Source organism: Callorhinus ursinus, unplaced genomic scaffold (assembly GCF_003265705.2).
Source record: "Callorhinus ursinus isolate GAN/ISIS: 27379988/994484 unplaced genomic scaffold, GSC_fseal_2.0 scaffold7, whole genome shotgun sequence".
In the NCBI taxonomy this organism is placed as follows: Eukaryota; Metazoa; Chordata; class Mammalia; order Carnivora; family Otariidae; genus Callorhinus; species Callorhinus ursinus.
Genome location: NW_027397069.1, coordinates 10444088 through 10469249, shown reverse-complemented (window position 1 = coordinate 10469249; position 25162 = coordinate 10444088). Strand labels below are relative to the sequence as shown.

General features: G+C 45.4%; 1 protein-coding gene across 4 annotated transcripts in view; it reads right to left on the bottom strand.

The window, feature by feature from the left end:
- Positions 1 to 25162, bottom strand: part of ABCC4 (ATP binding cassette subfamily C member 4 (PEL blood group)) — a 244418-nt gene that overhangs the window by 130682 nt on the left and 88574 nt on the right. For 3 of the 4 annotated variants that reach the window (XM_025874666.2, XM_073894386.1, XM_073894387.1), the window contains 9 exons: positions 22712 to 22801; positions 21178 to 21369; positions 12739 to 12833; positions 12417 to 12503; positions 6823 to 6919; positions 3422 to 3631; positions 2250 to 2390; positions 1806 to 1843; positions 1331 to 1425 (listed from right to left, as the gene is read on the bottom strand). In XM_025874666.2, the coding sequence (XP_025730451.1) occupies positions 1331 to 1425; positions 1806 to 1843; positions 2250 to 2390; positions 3422 to 3631; positions 6823 to 6919; positions 12417 to 12503; positions 12739 to 12833; positions 21178 to 21369; positions 22712 to 22801 (1045 nt within the window). The remainder of the gene's footprint in view (positions 1 to 1330; positions 1426 to 1805; positions 1844 to 2249; positions 2391 to 3421; positions 3632 to 6822; positions 6920 to 12416; positions 12504 to 12738; positions 12834 to 21177; positions 21370 to 22711; positions 22802 to 25162) is intronic. The other variant, XM_073894388.1, reaches the window with a different exon arrangement.

The following is a 25162-nucleotide window of genomic DNA, read 5'->3' as shown; positions in this document are numbered from 1 at the left end:
CTTTTAAAGAATATGAAAATACCATATTGAGTGGCAAGTAGAAAATCTCTCAACTGAATTGCAAGAAAATACAAAATCTGGGTTTGCGTGAAATAATCTCCGTGAGCCACTAATCTCTCACCCCAAGTGCTTCATACAAAAACACAAAGCATTTTTAAATGAATGTAATCATTTAAATTATAGACTTTTATTAAGGACATAAATCAGTACCTATCTCCTGAACTCCCAATGCTAAACAGACTAGGGGTAACTTCTGTGATAAAGACCCCATCAAGTGCATTTTTCCCCTTCAGAGGACACCTCACTGTTGTTTAAACATTCAAAGCTGCTCAAATGCCTGAACTCTGTCCAGAGGCATTTTCCTGAGCCCCCCTCCCCCCATCCCACTTTAAAGTGCAGTAAAACTGCTCCTTTCTTCCTCCGGGCTTCTCATGGCCCACCAGTGTGGAAGGGAAACGGCTCAGGTGTTCAGGTTTCTTAGCAAGTGATCCACGAAATAAATACCAAATTTCAGTGAGTAGGTTTTCACAAAGATCACTTGCTCTATCTTTGCAGAAAGCCTGTATGAGCATTTCCGGTGAGAATACTTAAAATTTTAGATGAAGCTTTCCTTTAAAAACTATGTGATGCCACATATATTCTAAGCACTCTTGTGAAAACAGAGCGCTGTGTTAATATTAGTCTGGCAAGCCAAATGTTAAATTAATCACACAGTTGGGGACGCGATAACATTGTGATCTCAAGGTAAGAAAGAGAAAGAATCCTAATTCCCAGACACTAGATTTTTCCCTGCTTAGCTTCTCTCTTAAGTAATTAGTGAAGCCCAAGAGATGAGCAGTGTGGGGAAGGGAGCTTTGCATACCTGCGAGGGCATAATGCTTTTATGTGGGGGAACCTTGCTGCCAGAGGATTTCATCCAAGTTCAATAAAAGCCAGGGGTTTATTCAGACAGAATTGGAACAATCCGAACCACAGGGTGGGGATCCGTTTCTAATCCCCTTGCCCATCCAAATAATGATATAAGATTTAGCTAAAGCAACCTATTAGAATAGACAATAGCCACAAATTTCCAGTGGCTGATTTTCTGAATGCTCAATCCTGGTTTAACTTCCAAAATCCAGTACAGAGCAAATTAAGAGTCTTCATTCAACCTCTTTCTTCTAGTAGATTTTAAAAATAATTATTCTAATTAATTCACAGAGTAAATGCGACTCAGACTCTTAATCTGTTAAGACATTACTGAATTACTCCTGGAAGCCCTAGTTACTCACACAGGCTCATTGTAAGCACCTCAGACTCCCGGATAATAAACCGAATGATTAAACTTTACCTGAATAAATTCCTAAGTACCAGGCAAGATCGAGCTTCTCAGTGACATTTTCTTTTCCATTTACCGTGACATTCAGGGCACTTTGTTCACTTGCCCTGTGGAAAATGGGGAAAAAAAATTTTTTTTTCAACTATAGATGGAATTTAGGTAAGTACAAAAAGAAAAAATAAAATTAGCCTGAATTTGGGAGACATGATTTATGATGGAAAAGGATTCCCAGCACGCAGGGCCTCGGGTACATCTACCTTATAAATATTGAACTTTCAGTTCTCAAAACTGTCCAAGGTTCCGACACGGGGAGAGACTGTGGGAGGGTCATACTCCACCAGCAAGAACTTTAGTTTTTCTTTCTCTTTGGGGAAAGTAAGGGAGGATTAGAACAGGAGGCTGAACAAACCCGCCTCCACCTGACTCTGGGGGAAAGAGGCTGACTGTTGATTTGGTGGCCCCTTGCATCAGACCGGAAACAACTCACCAATAGGAGAGCCACCAGTCCTGAAGAATGTAGGCAACCTAGAACAGGGAGGCAAAAAGACCACACATCACTTAGCACCTCGACACTCTCACTCACGCAAACGGACCATCGAAAGGCTCTGGAAAACGGACACGGTTCTTCCAGCTCTGGTCTATGCCAAGCCCAACATCCCAAGTCACAACACATCAAGTAAGTGTGTTGAGTGACACAAATTATCTCGGTGATACATTAAAATCTTTAAAGAACATCCTTTTTTTTTCTTTCTAGAAGCTCTCTGTCATGTACACGCAACATCAGTAAACCTCAGTTTCTTTGTCCCCCAAGATACCACGTTTCAATGCAAATCCAAGGAGACTGCAAAATACGGTAATAGATACATAGAGGGAAAGCAGGACTGTAAACATCAAGCTGAGGCCACAAAACAAAATAAATGCCCTTATTTACCTGCGCTATGATGTTCAGTAGAATGAGGAACACAATGACCAACCAGTGAGCACCGGCTGTTAGGTAATTCTTGTAGGCCTTAAGACCAACTTTCCCTTCTGAACGACTCTCCTCTGGCACAGCAACCTGTGTAGTCTCGTTCTGAGAAGGGAAAGGGGGAAAAAAGGAAAGCAGTAAGAGACAAAATTTTGTATGATGTACCCCCAAAACTTCAAAAGTTCAACAATGCGCTCCGTTGGCAAAGCCATGAGCAAAGAGGCCCATCTTACACACTGGTAGGAGTGCAAAATGGTACAGCTCCCCTGGAGAAGAGTGGTGTAAAGGAATATAGCCAAACCATCTACGCATTCACCATTGGACCCACCCATCCCACTACTAGGAATCTATTAGCAAAAAGGAAAGATTGTTTGTACAAGGTTATTCACTACAGCGTGGCTTTGCTTTGATTTCTGGCACGTGCCCAATGTACCTGATTCACATATAAATGCAGGAGCTTATTCCACAATAACAGACAAGAGAATATGGAGCTAATGTATAACCGAGATTATTTGTGTCACTCAATGATGGGAACACAAAACATAGTAGGAGCTCAAAATATGAGCCACAAAGAGTAAACAGTTCAAACAGTAAGAGTAACAGGCATTGGGATAGCAGCGGATAGCAAGTGGTCTGAAATCTTTGGTTCCTGAATTTCAGAGAGTGATTCCCGAGTCTGGACTGTGAGGGACTCATCTCCATCCTTATCAGAATCATCCAGGCTCCTAGATTTGGATTGTGAGGGTTTGGGTATTGAGGACTACCTGTGCCTATTTTTAAGGGAGATGCGGAGCATTTCTCCACGTCTTATCTGGAGAATGTAGAATGCACTGTAGATTCACATAAGACAAGGATGTCCTTGGGTGCATGCGGGCCTCTGTGGTTTCAAAGATGGTTGAGATGTGATTCTTGAACTTGCAGCCCCGTGACATTCTCCATCCAACACCCAAAGGAGAGCCCTGATCAGGCCTGCTCCCTTCATTCTGTTTTAGTTCTACCAAGTCCATGGAACAAGGCCTTGGAACCTTAGAATCCACTCTGGGACCAATGAAGAGGTCATGCGCAGAGCAGAATGAAGATGCATCAGGACACTGAGAGCAGACAGGACCAGGGCACGCAGCAAGAGGGAAACTCACAGCTTGCACCTCCGGCGCGCCATCTTTCACTGAGGGTCTGGACGATTGCTGGGACCAAACAGAAGACTCTGAGAAGCTCCGAGTCCTCAAAGTGGGAGATCCTGGATCTGGACTCTGGTCAGCCTCCTCATTTTCCTTCTTTAAAAGGGAGCCAAAATCTACCCCGGACTTCAGAAACTCCGTGTAAGTCCCCTTCTGCACCATTTTGCCCTAAAATAAAAATAAAAGAATTTGACAGGAGTTCATGTGCCTTTGATAACACTACTCTAACGCTAACCAAAAAAAGTTAACTGGTCTTAAATGACCATATTCATAAGAAGATTACCCTTAGGCCTGGCATTCTGGTTGACGCATCTAGTGCAACTCAACTGGACATAGAATCAAGCATTCTCTTCTCTGTCAAATCCTGTGTGAGGTGCTGTGTAGCCATGTGTTAAGGATGGAGGTCACGAACTACCATGGGCATTTAAAGAAGCAAAAATTACAGATGTTGGTAGGAGTATCGGTATAGTCTTTTTATACAACATGGAAATTGAGGTCAAGTGTCACGTATTCAAAAGAACAAGGTCAAGCTGGGGAGGATATTCCAGGGAAGAATGAAGCTTGACACAATGCGGACACCTGTAGTCAGAGTCACCCATCAAATCTCTGGGGCCCACGGCCATGCCATCACGTGCTGCACTGGGACCAGACACATGGCAGGTCGTCTTTACTCTCCCAACTGCCCATAAACTCAGGAAGTTCCCAACTGCAAATTCAATATTCCACCTGCTAACGTCATTAACTTAGGCGACCATCAGACTGGGGTGACTCTAATGCCTTGGGGGTCTGTCTACACAAGCAAACCAAACCCTAAGCCAGAGTCAATGCACTCAAATCCAGGAAAATAAAGCTTCACAATCACAAGCAGCCAACTAGGCTTTCCAAAATCAAGCAACTCCCTAAGCTTGAGCAAATCAAATAATTTTCTTGAAACCCACATGACACATCACCGCACATTCCCCTTCCTTACAAAGTTATAGAATATAAAGTGCAGGTATCTTCACTGGCTTCTCACCCCCATAAAAGAATAGGCAGCTATTCTACTCAGTGGCAAACAATATATTAGATGAAATCCCAGGGTGCCGAACAAAGCAGAGGAGGGCAGCTCTGGGGAAGGCAGGCCAGGCGAAGGCAGGCGGCCCAGGACCCCCTGGTACCCCTCCCATCCCGTGCCCTGACACGGGACACTGAGCAAAACCCAATGAAGCTTTTGCGAACCAGTCTAATACTGGAGAATTAGAAAATTATTCATGGTATAGTGTGTCTTGTTCCATTTGGGAGGCAAAATTCATATGCCTTATTTAAGGAAATTACCACTTTCCACTTAGAAAATGCAGATGCACAAGGAAACGACTAGTAATCTAGAGACAGCAAGCTCACGCGGCAGCCCAGCACAACTTCCAGAGGGGATGCGAGAACAGCCATCCCCGCCTGGCTGCGACCGGACAAACACTAGGGATGGATCCAACTCATCCAGGGGAGCTCACTGGTGGACAATGTTTGCTCTGATAGCACTAAAATTGGGAGCAATGTCTTCAGCAAGAGCAATAAGGGGACTGGCTAACCAGCTTGTTCTCCCAGCCCGCTGGTTCTGTACTCATCAATCCCGCCAACACTGGGGCTTTACCAGACTCGCTTCACCCCTCTGTTCTCCATATTGGGGAACTGGAGCTTCTTATTCCCGGAGGGCCGCAGAAGCACCGACGTGGGGAAGTGCTTCAGAAGAGGCAGAGATTCTGCACTCTTGTCATCCTTCTTAGGGCAGAACTTCATTTGATTAAGTGAGGATGTGACCAAGGGCCTGAGGCAGGAGACCAGGATTAATGACCGAGGGGCTAAGGCTCTGAGGCAAATACACCAAGGAGTAAAACATCAAACCATCGCTAAGGCCGGAAAATTCTCACTTACCTCCACCTCCCAAACCCATGCTAGCTGTTGAGGGGCTGAATGGCGGCCCCCCAAAAAGATACATTCGAGGCCCAAATAGGATACCTGTGGATGGGACCTAATTTAGAAATAGGATCTTTGTAGATGTGATGATGCTGAGGTCGTACTGGAGTAGGGTGGACCCCAAAGCCAATATGACGGACGTCCTCGTAAGAGGAGAGATCAGATGCAGTGAACATCATGTGACAACAGAGCTACAGACCATAGTGCTGCGGCTACAAGCCAAGACCAGCAAGGACAACTGGCAAACACCAGAAGCTGGGAGAGGCAATGAAGGATTCTCCCCAGCAGCCTTCAGGGAGAGCAGAACCCTGCCGGCGTCTTGGTTTTGGACTGGTAGCCTTCAGAAGGGTGAAGATGATAAACTTCTGCTGTTGAAGCCCCCCACTTTGTGGTACTTTGTGATGGCAGCTCTAGAAACTGGTACACCAGCCTGAGCCCATGCATCTGACTTCTAATTGCTCCTGCTGTTGGCCCTCCAGCAAACCTAAGAGAGATCTTTTAAAACCATGCATCAGACCACATCACTCCTCTGCTCTGGACTGTCCAACGGCTTCCAACCCATTACCGGGCCAGCAGCCCACTGCTCTGAGCCCCTCTTCCTCATACTCCCCAGCTTCCTCTGCCTCAGACATACTTCCTCCAGCATGCCAGGTCAGGTCCTTCCTTAGGACCCTGCAGCTGGACCACCTGCCCCAGCTGCCTCTCCCCCAGGTGACCACCTGGCCAGCACCTTCATGTCACTCAGGTCCCCTGAGGCACCACCTCCCCATGGAGGCAATCATGAGATCAGCCGCCCCCCACCCAACTCCTTCCTTACATCTACCCCCATAAGGATGGAAGCGCCATGATGGCAGGGACTGGTCTGACTTATTGCTGCCCAGACTCTCCCATGTACTGGGCATGCTCAAAGCCCTGTGCTCGGAGACGAGCAACCAACGATACCCTGGAGAGCACATCTCCACCAGGGGTGCTCCGCTTTCCAACCACGCCTGTTATTAATGGAAGACGCTGAGTAAACTGCAGATGACAAATAGACACAAACAGGTCTTAGTAGCTCTAATTTCCAAATAATACACTTTGCCGTACGTCATGGAAGGGGAAAACAAAAGCTCTAAATAAAATAGCATCATTATCCTGAACGATTTTTACCAAAACAGTTTAACATTTATAATTCTGAGGTAGCAATTTTATCTACTTTAGGGTAATATGGCTCGAAACGCAATAGTTATATTTCTACATGTCTTTGGATTCATGCTCAAAGGCGTGAGTACCAGCTCTGGAGAGAACAGGATGAAAAACCGAGGAAGGAGAGGGAGTTTAGACAAACCCAAGGGGAGACCTGCTGGGAGGTCTCACTGTCAACACACCTGAGTGCTAGCAAGTTCCACAGACTTCTAGAAATTACTTACATCTTTTAATATCAGAATCTGACTTGCAGCTTTTAGGTATTGCAACTGATGAGTCACTAAGATTGTGATCTTCTCATGCAAGGTTTGACAAATACACCTATAAATGTAAAAGGTACAGTATGCAAAAACCACATTAATGGGGGTGCTCCAAACTGAAAAACACACATTTTGAAAACACAATGAGACAAAGACACCACAGGAATCAAAGATCTGTAGTTTAAGTACCGTGCAAATACAAATCAAATACAAATGTAAATCAATGAACCCAACCAGGTCCTCAAATTTATCAGCAGCAAACTTGAGTCTAGCTCTGCTAAGAGATTCTAAAAAGGAGTCCAGTGAAAGAGCCACCAAGTGCTAAGGGTCCCCCTGACCAACTAAAACTCAACAATTATTTCTATATTTCATGATGGAAAACGACTGAGCAATATTGAGATTCAAAACCTGACTAAGCAAAAATACTACTTACTTCATCCCTGTATAGGAGGACTGGGAGGAGGGAACTATGTCATACAAAAATGTTTCCCTTTTTGTCTCCTAGGTAATTATGATTTATGATGTATATACCAGCCCAGAAAATCCTAAATACTCAGTGACCTTCACCAAAGTGCGTTTTCTTTCTTTCTTTCTTTTTTTTTTTTAAGATTCTATTTATTTGAGGGAGAGTGAGTGAGTACATGAGCAGGGAGAGGAGCAGAGAGACAGAGGGAGAATCCCTAAGCAGACTCCCTGCTGAGCTCGGAGCCTGCCATGGGGCTCGAACCCAGGACCCCAAGATCATGACCTGAGCTGAAGGCAGACGCTTAACAGACTGAGCCACCCAAGCATCTTCAAAGTGCATTTTCTAGATACTTCTTCCCAAATACTATTAGAAGACAAATGCTGGTATGGTCTCAACTAGTGTCTACAATGTCCCCACAGTCCCATCCAGGGAGCACATCGCCTTTCACCAGGACTGAAAACCTTCCCAATATGAATATGAAAGAAGAGAATCCAAATGGCCCAAATCATAGTGGAAATCAACCAATGGCTCAAAAGACACACCGATTCTCTCAGACAAGAGCCCGCCTTCTCAGTACTCAAGTGTTTTTCTACAGTAATCCCTCAAACTGCTCCTCATTTTAAATGCAGACCCCTAGGAACTCCACTCCATCCTGCACTCCACCATGGTCTGCAACCTCTCCAACTAAGCAAGTAGACCAGGTCGCGGCCTCCTGACCACAGGCAGGGCACAAGGACATTCTCTGGGCGCAGGGACATTCTCTGGGCACCGGGACATTCTCTGGGCACAGGGACATTCTCTGGGCGCAGGGACATTCTCTGGGCACCGGGACATTCTCTGGGCGCAGGGACATTCTCTGGGCACCCAAGGCCCCTGCAGAGCCAATCTCAGCAACATGGGCCACAACTTCACCTGCTCATGTGGGTCAGATCAAGAGTTCTGGAGGCACCCAGAACTCTTACCAGCCTGACAAAGTCAGGTGAGCTACTAGACCTCTATGAACCTCAGTGCCTTCATTGCAAAATAAGGCTGCTGACAACTCACAGGGCACGTTGTGGGAAGAGCACTAATTCGCTTGGTAAATGGTCTGTTCACCCTCTTCCCTAACCCACAAGTGGCCCTTTGCTTTGGACTCAAGACAGAAAAGTTCCTAAGGAGACACTTCTGAGACTGGGCCCGAGATCAGAAGACTCCAGGCTGTGGATGTACATACTATTATTCCATTCTTTGCATCCAGAAGAATTGTTTCCCTTTTGACAGGTCCTGGTGTGGCTTTCATTCCTAAGTTTGCTGACCAAGTAAACCCCTCTTCCAGCTTAGCACTAAAGCATTTAATGGAATTATTTCTCCTTCATTCAAAATCCTGTGCTGCCAGCCCCTAAAGGGGCTGTTAACCAAAGCTGATGGGCTGCTATGTCTGAGCTGGGCCAATGCAAAAGCGTGAAAATGTTTTCTTCCTAACATCCACCACAGATAGAGGAATATAAGTACAATGAAGTTATTAGGTGATGGCTTTCAATTTTTTCTAAATCATGCTTTTTAATCAAAATCTCCAGGAAAATAACTCTATTTGCCAAATTTTTAAGAGTAAAAATTTCCAAGTCATGCCATTAAAAAAAAAAGAAAGAAAGAAAAGAATGATTCAGGAACCAGTTATTGAACTCTTGACCTGTGTAAGGGCGGTGTTAAGAGGGGCCATGTACTGTGGTAGAGGGGATACAAGTAAGACAGTCACTACCCTCATTCGTTCCACTGAGACATTTGTTGAGGTGCCAGGCACTGTCTTAGTAAAGAGGACACATCCACGGGACCAGAAAACCATGAACACTCTGCATTGCGCGGAGGGAGGCACATTCAATACAGAAAATGTACTCTCAGGGTGTGATGTCTGCCATAAGAAAAAGCAAGGTGAGGGCTGCAATCTTGGATGTAGCGGACACATGGACCACAAGAATATCTGGGGGGAACATCCCTGCAAGGAGGCACAACAGGTGCGGCTGTGCCGGGGACAGAAACCATCTGCACAAAGGTGCCTTCGTGCATTCACCGTGGAGTCGGGGGTGGGGAGAACTCATCAGTGACCAAGTACAGCGCCCCGCGGGCTGTGGGCAGACAGAAGTGCACAGGGTGAGGATGTGCTGGAATGGGGGGGCCGGGGCAGACGGCAAAGAACCTTGGTTGGCTTTTGAGGCTGTGGAGCTGCACCCTGCATGTGAAGGGGGTCTGCGAAGGCCTGAAACACTGAAGGTGAACAGAGCAGGCGGCAGGGTGGGGAGATCCAGTAAGGACAGACTCAAAGAACTGATTATGCAGGACGTGGGCGTGTGCCAGAAAGGGCTTCCTAAAATAGGACAGGCTCCACCGCTAAAACCAGTGAGACTGAAACCCATTCACCTGAGGGCCTCTGACCCTCTGCATGAGACAGAATCCATGTAAATGTTTACAACATATAGTTGTAAAACCCGCAAACCTTAATAACCTTGGATATATATTCACAACTGAAGTAAACTGTTAATGGCGAGTAGAAGTGTAATTCATTCACTTTTAATACAAAACACTTCACATTACTGAGCTCAACAAACCGCCATCTTTCAGAGCATATTGTTCAGTCCAATTTTCTAGCTCGTTGAGAACATTCTCAAGCTGCTGCTGAGTGATTTCCTAAATTGCATTCGTGCTCCCTGCCCTAAGTTTCCCCAAAGGATGCGGTTCTGATTAGCAAACAACAATTTTAACAAGCTTGCTTCTATCAAGTGTATATCCAAAACCATTAAACCCGAAAGGTGCAAGAGGACTTTATAAATACCTCCCGTGTTCAGAGAAGAACTTGGGGGAGCTTCTGCGATAAGCACACTGACCTTCGGCAATGAGAACGCCTTCTCTCCTCCCAAGTGACACAAATACCAACGGCCAGTGGAATCTGTTCTTGGAGTGATGGAGAACTTGTGCACACCCACCCAGGATGGGGTGACACACATTCGTGACTTCAGGGTGAGGCTCTAGGGGTAGGGAAGCTGGGCTGCTCCTGACGCCACCGAGGGTGCGGGGCGGGAAATCTCTGTCACAGCACTAGGCCCTGTCCCTGAACTCAGTCACAAGCCACAGGGCACTTCCCTGAGGGAAAACTCATCAAGTCATGATCGGGACGGGATGGGAAGGGGGGTCAGATCAAAGAGCTGGAGGCCATGTCGAGTGTTAGCTGCTCGGCTCTCTGCGTTCTGAAAGAGTCACTGCTGCTATGCGCTTTTTCTTTAAATTGTGGTAAGATTGGTATAACATTTACCATTATAACCATTTTTAAGCATATATCTCAGGGGCATTAGGGACACCTGCACTGTTGTGCAACCATCACCACCACCCGTCTCCAGAACTTGTTGTCACACCAGACCTATGCACTTTGTACATACACACCCGGGGGGTGGGGGAGGGTCCGCGTTAGGAGCCCACACTGAGGCGACACTGAGTCCCAGGCTCCTAGTATCCAGAGCCCAGAGCAGCCTCACGCTGCTAACTCTCCTAAAATCCCTTTACTTCGCTACTTAGGACTTTAAATGAGTTGTGTCTCCCCACCCCCACCCCCAAAATTCCCATGTTGATGCCTTAATCCCCAGTAATTTAGAATTTGGTGACAGGACCTCTAAAGAGGCAGTTAAGTTAAAAAATGAGGCCGTGATGGTGAGCCCTTACCCAATCTGACCTGTATCCTTAGAAGAGATTAGGACATAAGGAGATGGGGCATCTGGGTGGCTCAGTCGGTTAAGCACCTGACTCTTGCTTTCAGCTCAGGTCATCATCGCAGGGGTCGTGAGATCGAGCCCCACTTTGGGCTCTGTGCTCAGTGGGGAGTCTGCTTAAGATTCTGTCCCTCTGCCCCTCTCCCAAAATCACATGTACACACACTCTCTCTCAAATAAATAAATCTTAAAAAAAAAAAAAAAAAAGGCCATAAGGAGAAAGCCACCAGGGGTGCACGCACACAGAGGTGAGACCGTGTGAGGACACAGTAAGAAGGCGGCTATCAGCCAGCCAAGGAGAGAGGTCTCAGTTGCACCCAAGGTGCCAACATCCTGATCCGGACTTTCAGCCTCCGGGCCTGGGGGAAAAATCTCTCTCTCCGGTTTAAGTCCTCCTTTGTAAATGGAGATGTTTTGTGCAACATCATTTGCAAGAACACTGACCTCAGTGCACACATTAGGGCTTCAGGAAGTGCACAGAAAGCGCTCACTGGCTTTGACAAGATGAACAACAATAAGGTAACTATGGGGTGGACATGGACGCCATTGTAACAAGAGCGAGTTCACGATGCTTCCAAATCTGACAGTCTAGACTCCACAGGGAGCACAAGTCACGTATGTTAGGCTACCAGTCTGTACAGAGAAGATTCAGAGTTGTCCTACTTTAGTCGTGTGGTGACGAAGCAAGAGCCAATGAAAACAAACTCCAGAAACACGAAGTGAGAGTCAGGAGGTGAGCTAGATTCTAGATACGTAGTTTCAAATTCAAGGTAACCCTCCAGGTGGGGGCCTGACGTATCAATTCTAATAAGAATCCAGGAAGCCATACTGTGATATAGAACAAGGCCTTCTTCAATTCTAGACTTTACCAAGTGTCTCCTGACCTGCAGGGTAATTAGCACAAAGCAGTGAGACCACTCCACAGAAGCGCTATGTTGGCACAAAAAACACTGCATTTCTAATGTGCCACCAACAAACATGATGAAGGAAAAGAACTGGGAGCCAAGGGTCACATTACCGAGTCCCATTCTTCGCTTTAAAAACTGCGCATCGGCTTTCTTATCCCATCAACGGTGTCTTGGTCATCCACGGTGAGGAGCAAGGGGACATCTGCCATCATGCCCTCACGCCTTCAAGCATGTCCTCCACTCACGCCACACACAGTGAGCACCATCTGGGTCTTCCTTTTTCTAAAAATTTCTCTGAAATGGCTCTTCCATGGAGGGAAGGTGTGAGGAGGAGGGAGACCTCAGCAGAACAGGCAGAGTCTTCCAAATCACCCCGGTTTCCCTGAGCTCTTTTCCCCAAACGCTACAGGGCTCACAGAAGACAGAAATGACAAACACGGGCAAACTCACAGTTCAAACAAGTGCCTGCCAACTTCTGCATCCACTGCGCTGAGAGGGTCGTCCAGGAGGTAGATGTCTGCGTCCTGATACACTGCTCTGGAGAATAGAAGACAACAACATCAGACGGGAGCACACCCCAGGCTCCCGGGATCTCATCTCCCAGTCGTGACAGCCTTCAACAACTTGGCGCATGTTCACTCCAAGAGCCGATGGAATAACGTGGGGCTTCCCACAGCGCACCCCTCTCCCACCCCGCCACGCAGCAGGTGGTCTCGAGTCAGCCACCCCCCGGGAGCAGCGCACGGAGCACGTGCAACCAAACTGTGGGTACCTTGCGAGGTTGACCCGGGCCTTCTGCCCTCCACTCAGCGTGGCTCCGCGATCACCTATCACAGTTAAATCTGCGTCCTCCAAAAGCTGCAAATCCTGCATGGAGACAGAAAGAAGCGCGGGGGGGGGGGGGGGGGCGGGGATTTAAAACGTGTTCTCCTGTCATCCAAGACTTTCAGCACTGGTTCTTCATGCACATTTGTGATCAACAGCGATAGATCTATTTCAAAGTGACTAAATGATAACCTTGAACCTTTCCCAAAAAACTCAGGGCTTTTTGCTTCCGTTTTGCAGCCCTTCCCACAGTGTTCCTGCATTTCACCAACTTAACTGATGTTTGTTGAACATTGACTAGATGTCTGGCATTGTTCTGGGTACACTGAATTTGGTAGTAAAAAGACAAAATCCCTTGAGTTTCCATAGAGGGAGACAGACAATATGAAAAATTAGTCCTAAGTACTAAGAAGAAAAAATAAGCCGGCTCGGGAGACAGAGGGGCAGGGAAAAAATCCTACACAGGGGTCGAGAAGGGCTCTGAGCAGAGGGGCTTTCGCAGAGAGACGAGGGCACCTACGCGGACCCGAAACGCGTTCCACACGCAGGAACGAGCGAGTGCAGACAACGCACGGCAGACACGTGCCCAACGTGTTCGAGAACTAGCAGGGAGGCTAGTGGAGCTGGAGAGAGTGAGTAAAGAACAGGGAGAGCAAGGGCAGAGATAAGAAGGGGGGGCCATGGGTTTCACTCCCAGTGACACGGAGAAGGGACGTGGCTTCGGTTTTTCAGAAATCCCTCTTGCCTCTTCGTGGAACAGAGATGGTAGGGGGCAAAGGGTGAATGAAGCAGGGCACACATGAGGATGGGACTGCATTAATGCAGGTGAGAGAAGACAGCGGCTAGACCCAGAGTGGGAGCAGGAGACAAGGAGATCAGCGGACACGTTCCAGAGAAAATTCAAAGGTGGAGCCTGTAGGACCTGCTGATGAGTGGGTGCCCGTTGTGGTGGTGGAAACGGAACCATGTCCTGTCCTCCAGGGGAGAAAGAACAGGCTCGCCGTTTACGGAGCTGGGGGAGACTGTGCAGGCAAGCACAGTCTTGGTTATTATGGGCAAGCCGAGATGCCCACTGAGGGTGTCAAGCTGCAGCTGCAAGTGCGCATCTGGATGCCAGTGCCAGGGCTACTGGTGAGAGCTGGCAGCCCACCCATGGCCTGGGAAGCCCAGGGGCTTAGTTTCTCAAAGAACAAGTGTGTCTTAACCAGCCAGTTTGCTGATCTCAGCCTCCGCCTCTCACCCTCGCAGAAGGGTTAACACCTGACCCTTGTCTTCACATGTAAGGCAAGGTGACAGCCGAGAATTGTACAAGAAACAAGAGCAGGAAGAACAGTCTGGCAGGAAAAACAGAAGGGAAGTAACAGTGTGTTCAAGGGACATTGATCCAATCAGCTGAACTAAGGAGATGTTCATCCCATGCAAAGCCAGGTAAAACTCAAAGCCACAAAGAATAAGCCCGGACGAGAAGAGGTGGGAATCTATCAAGTTCTACCCGAAGCTCTGAGGCTCCTGGCAGAGACAAGCAGAGTTTGGGGAAGCATGTTATCAACTACACCTCCCAAGCATCAACCCAGAATACACAGCAACACCTTTCTACAAACGAGCCCTCACCTCTTGGTCTCTACTTTGGCCAATCCGGGGAGAAAGCATGTTGGAAATGTCCATGACAAGCAACCCCTCTGACCTCCCTAAAGCCTCTTTTTCCTCTTTGGCAAAATGTGGAGAGACAAGAATGGCTAAGCTCAAGGATGCCGTGACAATCTAACACACGGACAAACACCTTCTATACACAGGAAAAGGACACGAATCAACTGTAATGTGCTATTAGTGACAGATACATATTTTCTGATCAAACCAACAGTGGGACCTCATTCAGTGTGAATCACAACATGCAAAGCACACCACAGGGAGAAGGGAGAGAGAGTATCATCACCCTCACCCAAACCCTGAGAGCCCACAAAGGCACACGGAATTCCCTGCACGCTCAGAGCTTAACTGGATGGCAATAAATGAAAGGCAGCAATTGCTCAATCATGAAAATTCATTTCACATTACTTCTTTGCTGAGCTCAGAAGTCAACACCATCTCTTGCTTTTTGGTTTCCATGAAAAACAACGGGCCATCCTGAAATAGGCTCTCAGCCTTCCACCCCCACCGACACCCACACTGTTTACTTGGCCTCGATTCACTGCTGATGGTCCTTGCCAAGTGTTCTTAGTTTTGATGCCTTGATTTTATGTTGCTTTGTTTTCCTTCTCAAAATAGTACCAGGCTGTAGCAAAGCAGTCTTAGCCATTCTCTACAGAAGGCACTTCAAATCCACCCTTGCATTTAGCACAGTTAGGGAATATGGAATGGACTCGCTCCAAGCCTAGTAGTAGGACTTTGAGTGTGTTGTTGACATGGCAAACTATTTATGGATAAGCCTCAGAGAGGAGGAAAAAAAAAAAAAAACATTTCAAAGATTATAAAGTAAAAACCTGAGTTAGGCTGATTTCCTAACCACAATTTTCTGGTTTGGTGAAAGGGAAGAGCCTGAGTTTAGCATTTTTTCCAATCTTCCCAGTGAGCAGAAGGTATTCTAACATTAGTTACATCTCAGTAACATTTAACCAACTATTTTGTCTATAATGGTTTTCACTAAAAAGCAGACACAGAGACTAGAGGGAAAGCCAAGAAATGGCTATGCTGCTTTGAAGCCACCAAGCCAGAAACCTACCAAGTGCCCTTTGGTGATGGTGGAGACTTCAGGAGGAATACTACTGAGCAGACTGTTGATGGTTTATGGCAGGCAGTTATGAGGCCTGGGGGCCACGGAGGGCTGGATCCCAGAGGCAAAGAGCAGGAGTTCCAGGCCCTAATCCTAACTTTTCTTCCGGGACGGGCCTTCCTATTATGGCCTGTCAGTACCTCACCCACCCTTCCAGACCCAGCTCAAATACTCTCTTCCATGAAACCATCCCTCTTTTACTGGCTTCCCAAGACTTGGTATTTCTCATGAAGGGCCCACCTTATTCTGCTTCATAATCTATACATGTGTGCACAGTTCTCTCCCCAGCTCCTTAATGGTAAGATTATGCACCAAGCCTGGCACGCCTGGGTGCCTGATAATCTCTAATCTTCACACGCTGCAAAGTATTAGCCCCATTTCACAGGTGAGGAAACTGAGACCAGGTTACATAATGGTCTAAGGACTGCCAGCTGTTAAATGGGATGGGGGCCATCTAAACCAAGCTCCTCTCAATTTGTAGCCTTTTCTTCCTTTCTCATCATGCTGCCCCAAGTGGTTACCGAAAAGTATATTTAAAAGTGTATTTAAAATTAAAAGTGAATTTAAAACATCAAAATTAGTTAAGACATGATGACCTCTATGTCTACACACAAAGTATCATTAAAGTTATTCTCCATGTTTTGATTAGCCTCATATACCTCTTTTGTACTCATTTATTTCCTATTAGGTCATAGGTGAGTAAAAGTTACCCCAATTGAGAGAGAAAAAAAGCCGAAGATAAAACCATAATTATTCTAGAACCGTCAAGGTTATTGGAAAAGAAAATGTCCAAGTTGGCAGAAATGTAGTAAATATGAAGAGAAACTATAAGCCTGTGACCATCCAAGAGGAGCTCAAGTGATCTATGTGGAAAATATTAAACTTGAATTTATCAATGCTATACCTTCAAATATGCATTGCCTAAAAATGCTAAAATGTCTTCAAGTGGCAAAAGATAATATGCAAATGTCACATGATACATCGCTTATGTTAGAACAATATTTTTATTGGTAATTTATGTAAAATGTACTATGTTAGAGCACCTAGACAAATATCAACTCAAATAATGGAAGTTATAGACTCAAATGCCTTTCTACGTGTCACATTTTATGGATGTGATTCTACCCAAAATTGGCTGCTCTTAAAATTAAGAGCTAATATCTCTTCCACATGATTCTAACATTTGTAGAATGCTTGTGATGTCTCTAGCAATAAGGCGCTGTAAAATCATTATTGCCTTTCATCCTAAGAAACACCTTATGAGGATGATCATCGCCGTTTTACAGATGAAGAAACTGAAGCTTTGTAAGGTTCAATGAACCAAAACCGCACAGCTGGTAAACAGAGAGACTGAGGCTCAATCCACAGCTGTCTGCCGCCAGGGCCTTGGAATTCAACCAGGTGGTCCCTAAATTATGTTCTATAACTCAACTACAACTTCACTCTGAGTAGGTCATCACCCCAAAATGATGTTACTAAATGTGAGTATTTCCTATCTTCCCATTTTATTTCAGAAATGTTTTCTGCTCAATGACTAGTTAACTTCAATTAGATCTAGTGTAATACACCTACTTGTTAGTAATATATGTAACGTGAGAAATGTTGCCCTTTTTTGGTTTTTTTTCCTTCCAGGATTTGGGGGTGGCTATAAGAAGAAATCCTCATATTATATATGAATTTAGAGAAAGGGGCTATAATAATAGCCACCATTTATCAAAACCCTGGCATGTCTGCATTTTACAGGTACTGCCCACAGTCTTGACAATAGTCCCATACCTCCCCCCATTTAATAAGAAAGGAAACAGACACCCCAAGTTACTACCCAAGATATCCAAAGGCCAGAGCTTTTCTACTACATATGCAGTCTCTGTATCTACAAAATCACTCCAGAAAGCCCCTATCCTGTGTAGCCATCTCATGCCCATGCAGTGACACATGAATTCCAAGAGGAGATAAGCGAAGGATCTCCTAACTCATCAGGTGGTTCTCTGGAGTGTTAAAGCCTTTACCAACCCTAAACAGTCATAGATGGCATTTCAGAACTGCCGCAAAACCTCTTTGAAATCTTCTGACCCAATGTCTGCATTTGCAGGAGACAGCAGACCCAGGCAGGTAACAGGACGTGTGCACAGTGACAATGCTGGGAACAGGACTCCACTTTTGACTACATCAACACCCTGGGCCTCCTTTTCTGCCATCAAGGAGGGAAGGAGCACAAGAGGCCCTGACTCCACGTCCCCATGCCATGCAGCAGCTGAACACTAACAGTCATGTTCATAAACATCAAGCCCGCCCTGCAGGTCCCCCCTTCCCAACCAGAGTGTGTGTGCCCAGTAGCAGTGCCTTGGAACACGATCCACACACAGGTCCAGTTGTCGAATGTGGTTTTGGCAAAAGCATCAGTCCCTGGGGAAAACACTGAATGGCAGCCACCATCCCAATACCTGCTTTACTGCAGACATGTTCAAACGTGGGTAAATAGAAAGGGCTGAGCTATCACCAGAAATGCAAGGTCATGCAAATAAACAGCCCAGCACTGGCCTGGGTCTGTTTTGGACATCAAGAGTTGATGTCCAAACAGCGCCTGGGTGGCTCAGTCAGCTACATGTCTGCCTTTGGCTCGGGTCATGATCTCCAGGTCCTGGGATTGAGCCCTCTGTCGGGCTTCCCGTTCAGCGGGGAGTCTGCTTCTCCCTCTGCCTTACCCCCTGCTCGTCCTGTCTCTCTCTCCTTCTCAAATATTTTTTTAAAAATCACATAATTTATTCATTATTTAAACAGTGACATCTATTCAGGCTATAAATAAATTTAATTCCCTCCTTTTCAGGAATGCTCCCTTAGCCTCTTAGGCGATTGAATATAATTTATATTGTCATGTCAGGGGTCAAGGTCAAACATATCATTTGCAACTGGCTTGGTGGTAGGAGGCAAATTAAGGCAAGTTCACTTTTCTATTGTATGCGAAAATGCTGTTCATGATTTGGGTGCATTGTCGGTACTTATCTATTACTCTTAGAAATTCTTCTAAGAAGAATTTGCGGCGCCTGGGTGGCTCAGTTGGTTAAGCGACTGCCTTCGGCTCAGGTCATGATCCTGGAGTCCCGGGATCGAGTCCCGCAGCGGGCTCCCTGCTCGGCGGGGCGTCTACTTCTCCCTCTGGCCCTCCCCCCCTCATGCTCTCTCTCACGTTAATAAAATCTTTAAAAAAAAAAAATCCTTCCTTCTGGACACACACAGCCACCCATATTTAAAGGGCCATTACGCTGACCAGGGTTACCTCGTGGCTTATGAACGGAAAAGGCAGAGGTGAAGTATGAGAAGGAAAACCTCAGCTACTGGTACCCAGTTAGGGTTGAAATCTTCAGAAGTGGAGACCACAAAAGTACGGGGACCACACACCGGCCCCTTTGGCCACTCACTCCTGGCAGCCACTGCAGTGCCGAGACTCTCCCTTGTGGTACAACGTGCAAACGCAACAACTAGCTGATCATGCTGTCTGCCTCAGGACTTCTCCCCCTTTTTGGAATAATTGTTGCTACTCTGTGTAAATGCCTGTTAGATGCTCGAACTGGACATCCTCGAAACCAGCTCTGGATTTTTTTTTTTTTAAGATTTTTATTTATTTATTTGAGAGAGAGAGACCGAGACAGTGACAGAGAGAGAGAGAGAGAGCACGAGCGGGGAGGAGAGGGAGAAGCAGGCTCCCCACTGAGCAGGGAGCCTGATGCGGGCTCCCCAGGCCATGGTCTCTCGGCATCTAGCTTCCCACCAGTGCCACATTGGTCTCCACCTCCATTACCCGACGGTAAAAGGAGCTCTCTTCCTTACAAACTTCCTCGTTTGGGAGGCACATGGCCCCGTGGAAAAGCATGGAATCCAGAGGCATGCCAAACGCAAACCTGAGCTGCAAAGGTTTAGATTGTTTCATCTCAATAAGCCTCAGTTTTAGCAACTATAAAATGAAGACGGTGCCATCAAAGGCCCTGGTAAAAGATTAAAAACTCATAAACCTTTGTGTGCATGTGTGTGTGCGTGCAGGGGGGACAGGCAGAAAAATTATCAGCACATGGACTCTGAATAAATAGGAGTTATTACTTCTGTTTTACATTTGCTTTCTCTCTCTTCCCATACAGTACATGCCTTTTGACAGAAATCCAGCCCATCACGGCTAACTTGATGTCATTTCTGAAAACACACCATCTCTCATTAACAATGACCCAGGGGAAAGAAATAGAAGCCCATTAAACAAGCAATTATGTCTTGTCCACCTCATAAAATGCTACTCACCTGATAAAATCTATGATGTTCAAGCCACTGTTCAAGCAAAATTACTATTTCCTCACAAAGCTGGCTTGGAGCCTTCAATACCTTCCCTTTAAAAGTCTGTCCCAGCCTTTTCCACACAGCATAAAGGAACAGTCGGATGTCCAGACTGCATTGAACAGACCCCGGGGTGAGCCCTTTAACGCTATTATCCACTGATTTTTATAACCTAAGGGGAGTCACACAGTATTTCTCAGTATGTGCCTTTTTTTTTTTTCCTTTTTTTGCTAATTATATTCTCCTATCAGGTAAGTTCCGTTTTCCTCCTTCATTCATCCATTTTACTTAAATCCCAAGCACAATTCAACAATTCATCTTGCCATTTTCTGCAAAACAATATCATTTCTGAAAATAATCTCTCCCCGTGTGAAATGATGTAGTATTCAAAAGAAATTTTAAAGCATTTCCTTTTCTTTAAATAATAAATCACACATGAAAAATCAAGTGGAGAGGAGACCTGTGGACTGAAAACGATGAATCAACCAAGTGCAAAGCGCACACCTTATGTGGAGTCCGATTCAAACCAACGGCTGATGAGATCCCCTCGTGAGATAACTAACAAAATGTAAACTTGGACTAGAACACTGAGGATATTAAGGAATTGTGGTCATTTTTCAAGGACGATAACATGGTTTCTTTTCAAAGGAATTCCTATCTTTTAGAGAGAACTCTAAAAGTTATAGTTATATAGTTCATATGAGGTCTGCATTCTGCATCAGAATTCAGGGTGTAGGTGGGAAGGCAGAGAACAGGGGCGCCAGGGCAGACAGACTCGCCCCCAGCAGAGCGTGGTTGAAGCTGGGGGATGAGTACATGAGGGGTCATTACACGACTCTCTCTGCTTTTGTAAATTTTTATAATTGTCCCTTTAAAAAGTTAAAAGTGAATAAAAGTTGGGGCACCTGGGTGGCTCAGTCGGTTAAGTGACTGGCTTTTGATTTTGGCTCAGGTCATGGGATCAAGCCCCATGCTGGGCTCCGTGCTCAGTGTGGAGTCTGCTTGAGATTCTCCCTCTCACTCACACTCTTAAATAAATAAATAAAATCTTTTTTTTTTTAAGTGAATAAAACTTCACACAACAAAAAGGCATCCTGTGAATGTCATCATCACATCAGGATTAAAATAGCAGTGTATATGAGCAGGTACATATGGTGCCATTTGCCCACAAGACCACCTTGAAGTGTTAAATAATGCCCAAAGATCTTCCAAACATAAAAAGAAAGTAAACCTTGTAGTTGAAACAACACTATTATTATTTGACCTTCAAGTTACATGTAAGTCCAAAGTCCTTACCTTTTTCAAAGCACACGCCTTTATTACTTTCTCGTATCGTTCCTTTTCGTATTTCTTCCCAAATAAAATGTTACTCCTCACAGTTCCCGAAAACACCCAGGGCTGCTGAGAAACGTAGGCGATCCTTCCATGCACGCTGACCAGGCCCTGGCTCCGGGGCAGCTCCCCAAGAACAGCACTTAACAGTGACGACTGAAACAGATGGTAAACAAGCACTTGTGTGCAGAAGCACCCAGCACAGAACCGGCCACTGCCAATTGCAGCCTTCCCCGGCCCCGGGGCTTTGATACACGTCAGAGCACCTTCCCTTTCAGTACAATAAGTACAGCCCTGGAAGGTGCAATCAAAAATTTCAACACTCATAAAATAGAGTATCACAACCTGCTCTGCCCAATGGCGTTTCCCCCAAATGAAAGGCGGTACTCAAAGACTAAGAATGTTGACCATTCTCAACAGAGGAAAATGGCATGATGTGCACTTTGTAAGTCTGAGGTTTGACGCAGGTGGCCCTGCACCCAGGCATCCTTTACTTGACAAGATACTTGTTCCTGGAAGGCTATGTGTAAATCGTCTATCCAATGCATCAGGTTCACTCTGAAGTGAGTCAGATTTGCAAAAAGAAAAAAATCCATCATAAGTAATCACCCCAGGAGCGCCTGGGTGGCTCAGTCCTTAAGCGTCTGCCTTCGGCTCAGATCACGGTCCCAGGGTCCTGGGATCGAGCCCCACATCGGGCTCCTGCTCAGAGGAGAGTCTGCTTCTCTCTCTCCCACTCCCCCTGCTTGCGTTCCCTCTCTCGCTGTGTCTCTCTCTCTCAAATAAATAAAATCTTTAATAAATAAATAAATAATTGCCCCATCATTTATACGTTCTACGCTTAGCTTTCCCTATTTTTATTTCCGATGCATGAGGCTAACGCGGCATGCACACTTCCTTCAAGCCTTTCACAACATACGGACGTGGTGTGTCTGTGCCCACCGCTATCGGAATGCTCCTAACACTGAGCTGAAATAATCCTTTGGTGTATCTGTCTTGCCCCAGGACCTGGTTGCTTCTAGAGGGCAAAGGAGTCCGAGCCTTCTTACATGTGTATCTTTTGCTCCCAGCACAGCGCCACATAATTACTACCTGTGCAGTGATGTGACGTGGGGAAGTCATCCAAGGAAATGTTTTAAAGTGTTCCAGAGGAGCCGTTACAACCTCGAGACTTCCTATAGATCCTGCTCTGACAAAAAGAAGGCCCATTTTCTTGGCCATTCTATCCCAAATAGCAGTCATGTAAAGAATTACCTTCAATGAGATATCCAACTTCCAGACAAGCATTTCCAAACCGTGTGACTTGACACACCAAGAAAAACACAACACACACTAAGCAAATTGATTTGGCCACGCAACCTTCTTGCAAAACTAATGCTCCATGGAACCCCTTTTGAGAAATGCATTCTAGATATACCCAATTCAAAACTGTGTGACACACAGCCCAACCTCAAGAATTTAATATGGGATGTGGTGTGGCAGTCAGCTGATGACTTACCTTTCCTGCTCCCACAGGTCCAATCACAGCTAACAATTCGCCGGGTCTCACAGTAAAGGAAAGGCCTTGTAGGGTTGGCGTTTCTGATGCCTACAAAGTGAAGTTTCAATAAAGTAACACAAATCACCTCCAAAAGAAAATAAAATCAGTCACTGATATGTGAACAGAACCCACATCTGTCTCCTTCCTATTTGAAGATACTGTGTCCTGGAGTCCTTTTCACTCAACTCTATTTCTCTGGGGTTTAGCTGCCTTTCGGAAGACCTGTTCTCCTTCTGGATTTGCATATGAGCCCAGTTCTAGACACTCACAGAATTTAAGTGGTAGAAATAACAAGGCACCCTACTGAAATGAAAATTTCTTATCACGCAGTAACATTAAAAGAATATAGTTAACAGAATATTCAGTATGGGAAGGGATTTTTGTCACAATTTTTAAAAATTTTTTATTTAAATTCAATTTAGTTAACATATACTGTATTATTAGTTTCAGGCGTAGAATTTAGCGATTCATCAGTGGCATGTAATACCCAGTCCTCATTACATCACGTGCCCGACTCAATGCCCACCACCCAATTACCCCATTCCCTCATCCACCCCCCTCTCCAGCAACCCTCAGTTTGTTTCCCAGAGTTGAGAGTTTTTTATGGTTTGCCTCCCTCTCTGTTTTTTATCTTTTTTCTTCCCTTCTCCTATGTTCATCTGTTTTGTTTCTTAAATTCCACCTATGAGTGAAATCATCTGGTATTTATCTTCCTCTGACTTATTTCACTTAGCATGATATACTCTGGCTCCATCCATGTCACTGCAAATGGCAAGATTTCATTCTTTTTGATGGCTGAGTGGTATTCCATTGTGTATATATACCACATCTTCTTTATCCATTCATCAGTCAATGGACATCTGGGCTCTTTCCACAGTTTGGCTATTGCGGACGTTGCTGCTATAAACATTGGGGTGCATGTGCCCCTTCGAATCACTACGTTTGTATCCTTTGGATAAATACCTAGTAGTCCAATTGCTGGGTCATAGGGTAGCTCTGTTTTTAACTTCCTGAGAAACCCCCACTGTTTTCCAGAGAGGCTGCACCAGCTTGCCTTCCCACCAGCGGTGTAGGAGGGTTCCCCTTTCTCTGCATCCTCACCAACATCTGTTGTTTCTCCTGACTTGTTAATTTTAGCCATTCTGATTGGTGTGAGGTGGTATCTCATGGTGGGTTTGACTTGTATTTAGTGTGGGAGGTTTTTAAAAGTTTACATTACGACCCTTGGTTTTAATCTTCTATTTCATTAACTGCCACAAGGTGGCAGCATAAGTACACGGCATGCCGGGGAACCTTTGCTAATAAGTAATTTGAAATCTCCAATAACCTCTCCAATTCTCATTTGATAAGGAAGGAATCTCAGTAATGCTCACGAAGCAAGAAGGCACTTTACATTTTAAGGTCACTCTGGGCAAAAAGAATTCTGTCAGTGGTGGTCAAGGCTGTAATCAGAGACCAAATTTAACACCAACAAAAACACTGAGTAAATGAGAATGGGATTGTGGGCCACAGTGATAAATTCTGAGTTTCCTATCTGTAGCATGCTTACCTGCCCTAAACAGGGACAGCAAAGCACTTCTACTGTTAAAGACACATGGAGGTGTGCACAACAGCACAGAATCTAACACAAGGAAAAAGGATAAAGCAAAAATCATGCTAATCAGAAGTTGTATTCCTGAACATTCTATAAATTCTAAGATAAAGAGACTTAGTGTTAAGAAAATTTTAAATACTCATGTTAAAAAAAAAAAGTTCAGTTTTACAGTTCCACAGTTCAATCTATTCCTTAAGAGATCAAATTAGATTCGCTTCCATATAGAACTTCCAAATATTAGAAAATCATTTGCTAAGAATGAAGGGTGTATTGGAGGAAGAAGGGAGAGTTTAGCAGAACATGGTAAAAACCAAAATGAGGTTTCCTTTTCTCATTCAACGACAATCAGTACTTAGAATTATCTATCTTTTAAGCAAAAGGCAGAGGGTACAAATAAGTAGAAGGATAGTTTAAATTGAGATTATAGAACCTCAGTAGTAGTCACCAACTCTAAGAATGTTAGTCCAAACCCAGATATGAAAACTATCAGAAGATTGATCAGAACTGTTTAAGGCGAAATTACAAAAAAGAGCTACTATTTGGGGATAATCTTGACTGTGGGCTTTGTTCCCCCTGTTATGATCTCCGCCTACTTTCCCCTGGGATGCTTCTGTGAGTCCTGACCATGCATGCACAGCCCCATGGCTGAGGATCTAGTGAAGTTATCTGAATCCCAAACACTTTCTGAAGACCGCTTGTAAGGGGCTAGCATGCTGCAAACACAGGTGGGGAAAGGTCCTCCCATATCACAGGAAACTGACCAGAAGAGTTGATCCAAAGCAATGCCACCTCCTGCATTCTAGAAAAGGATTCTT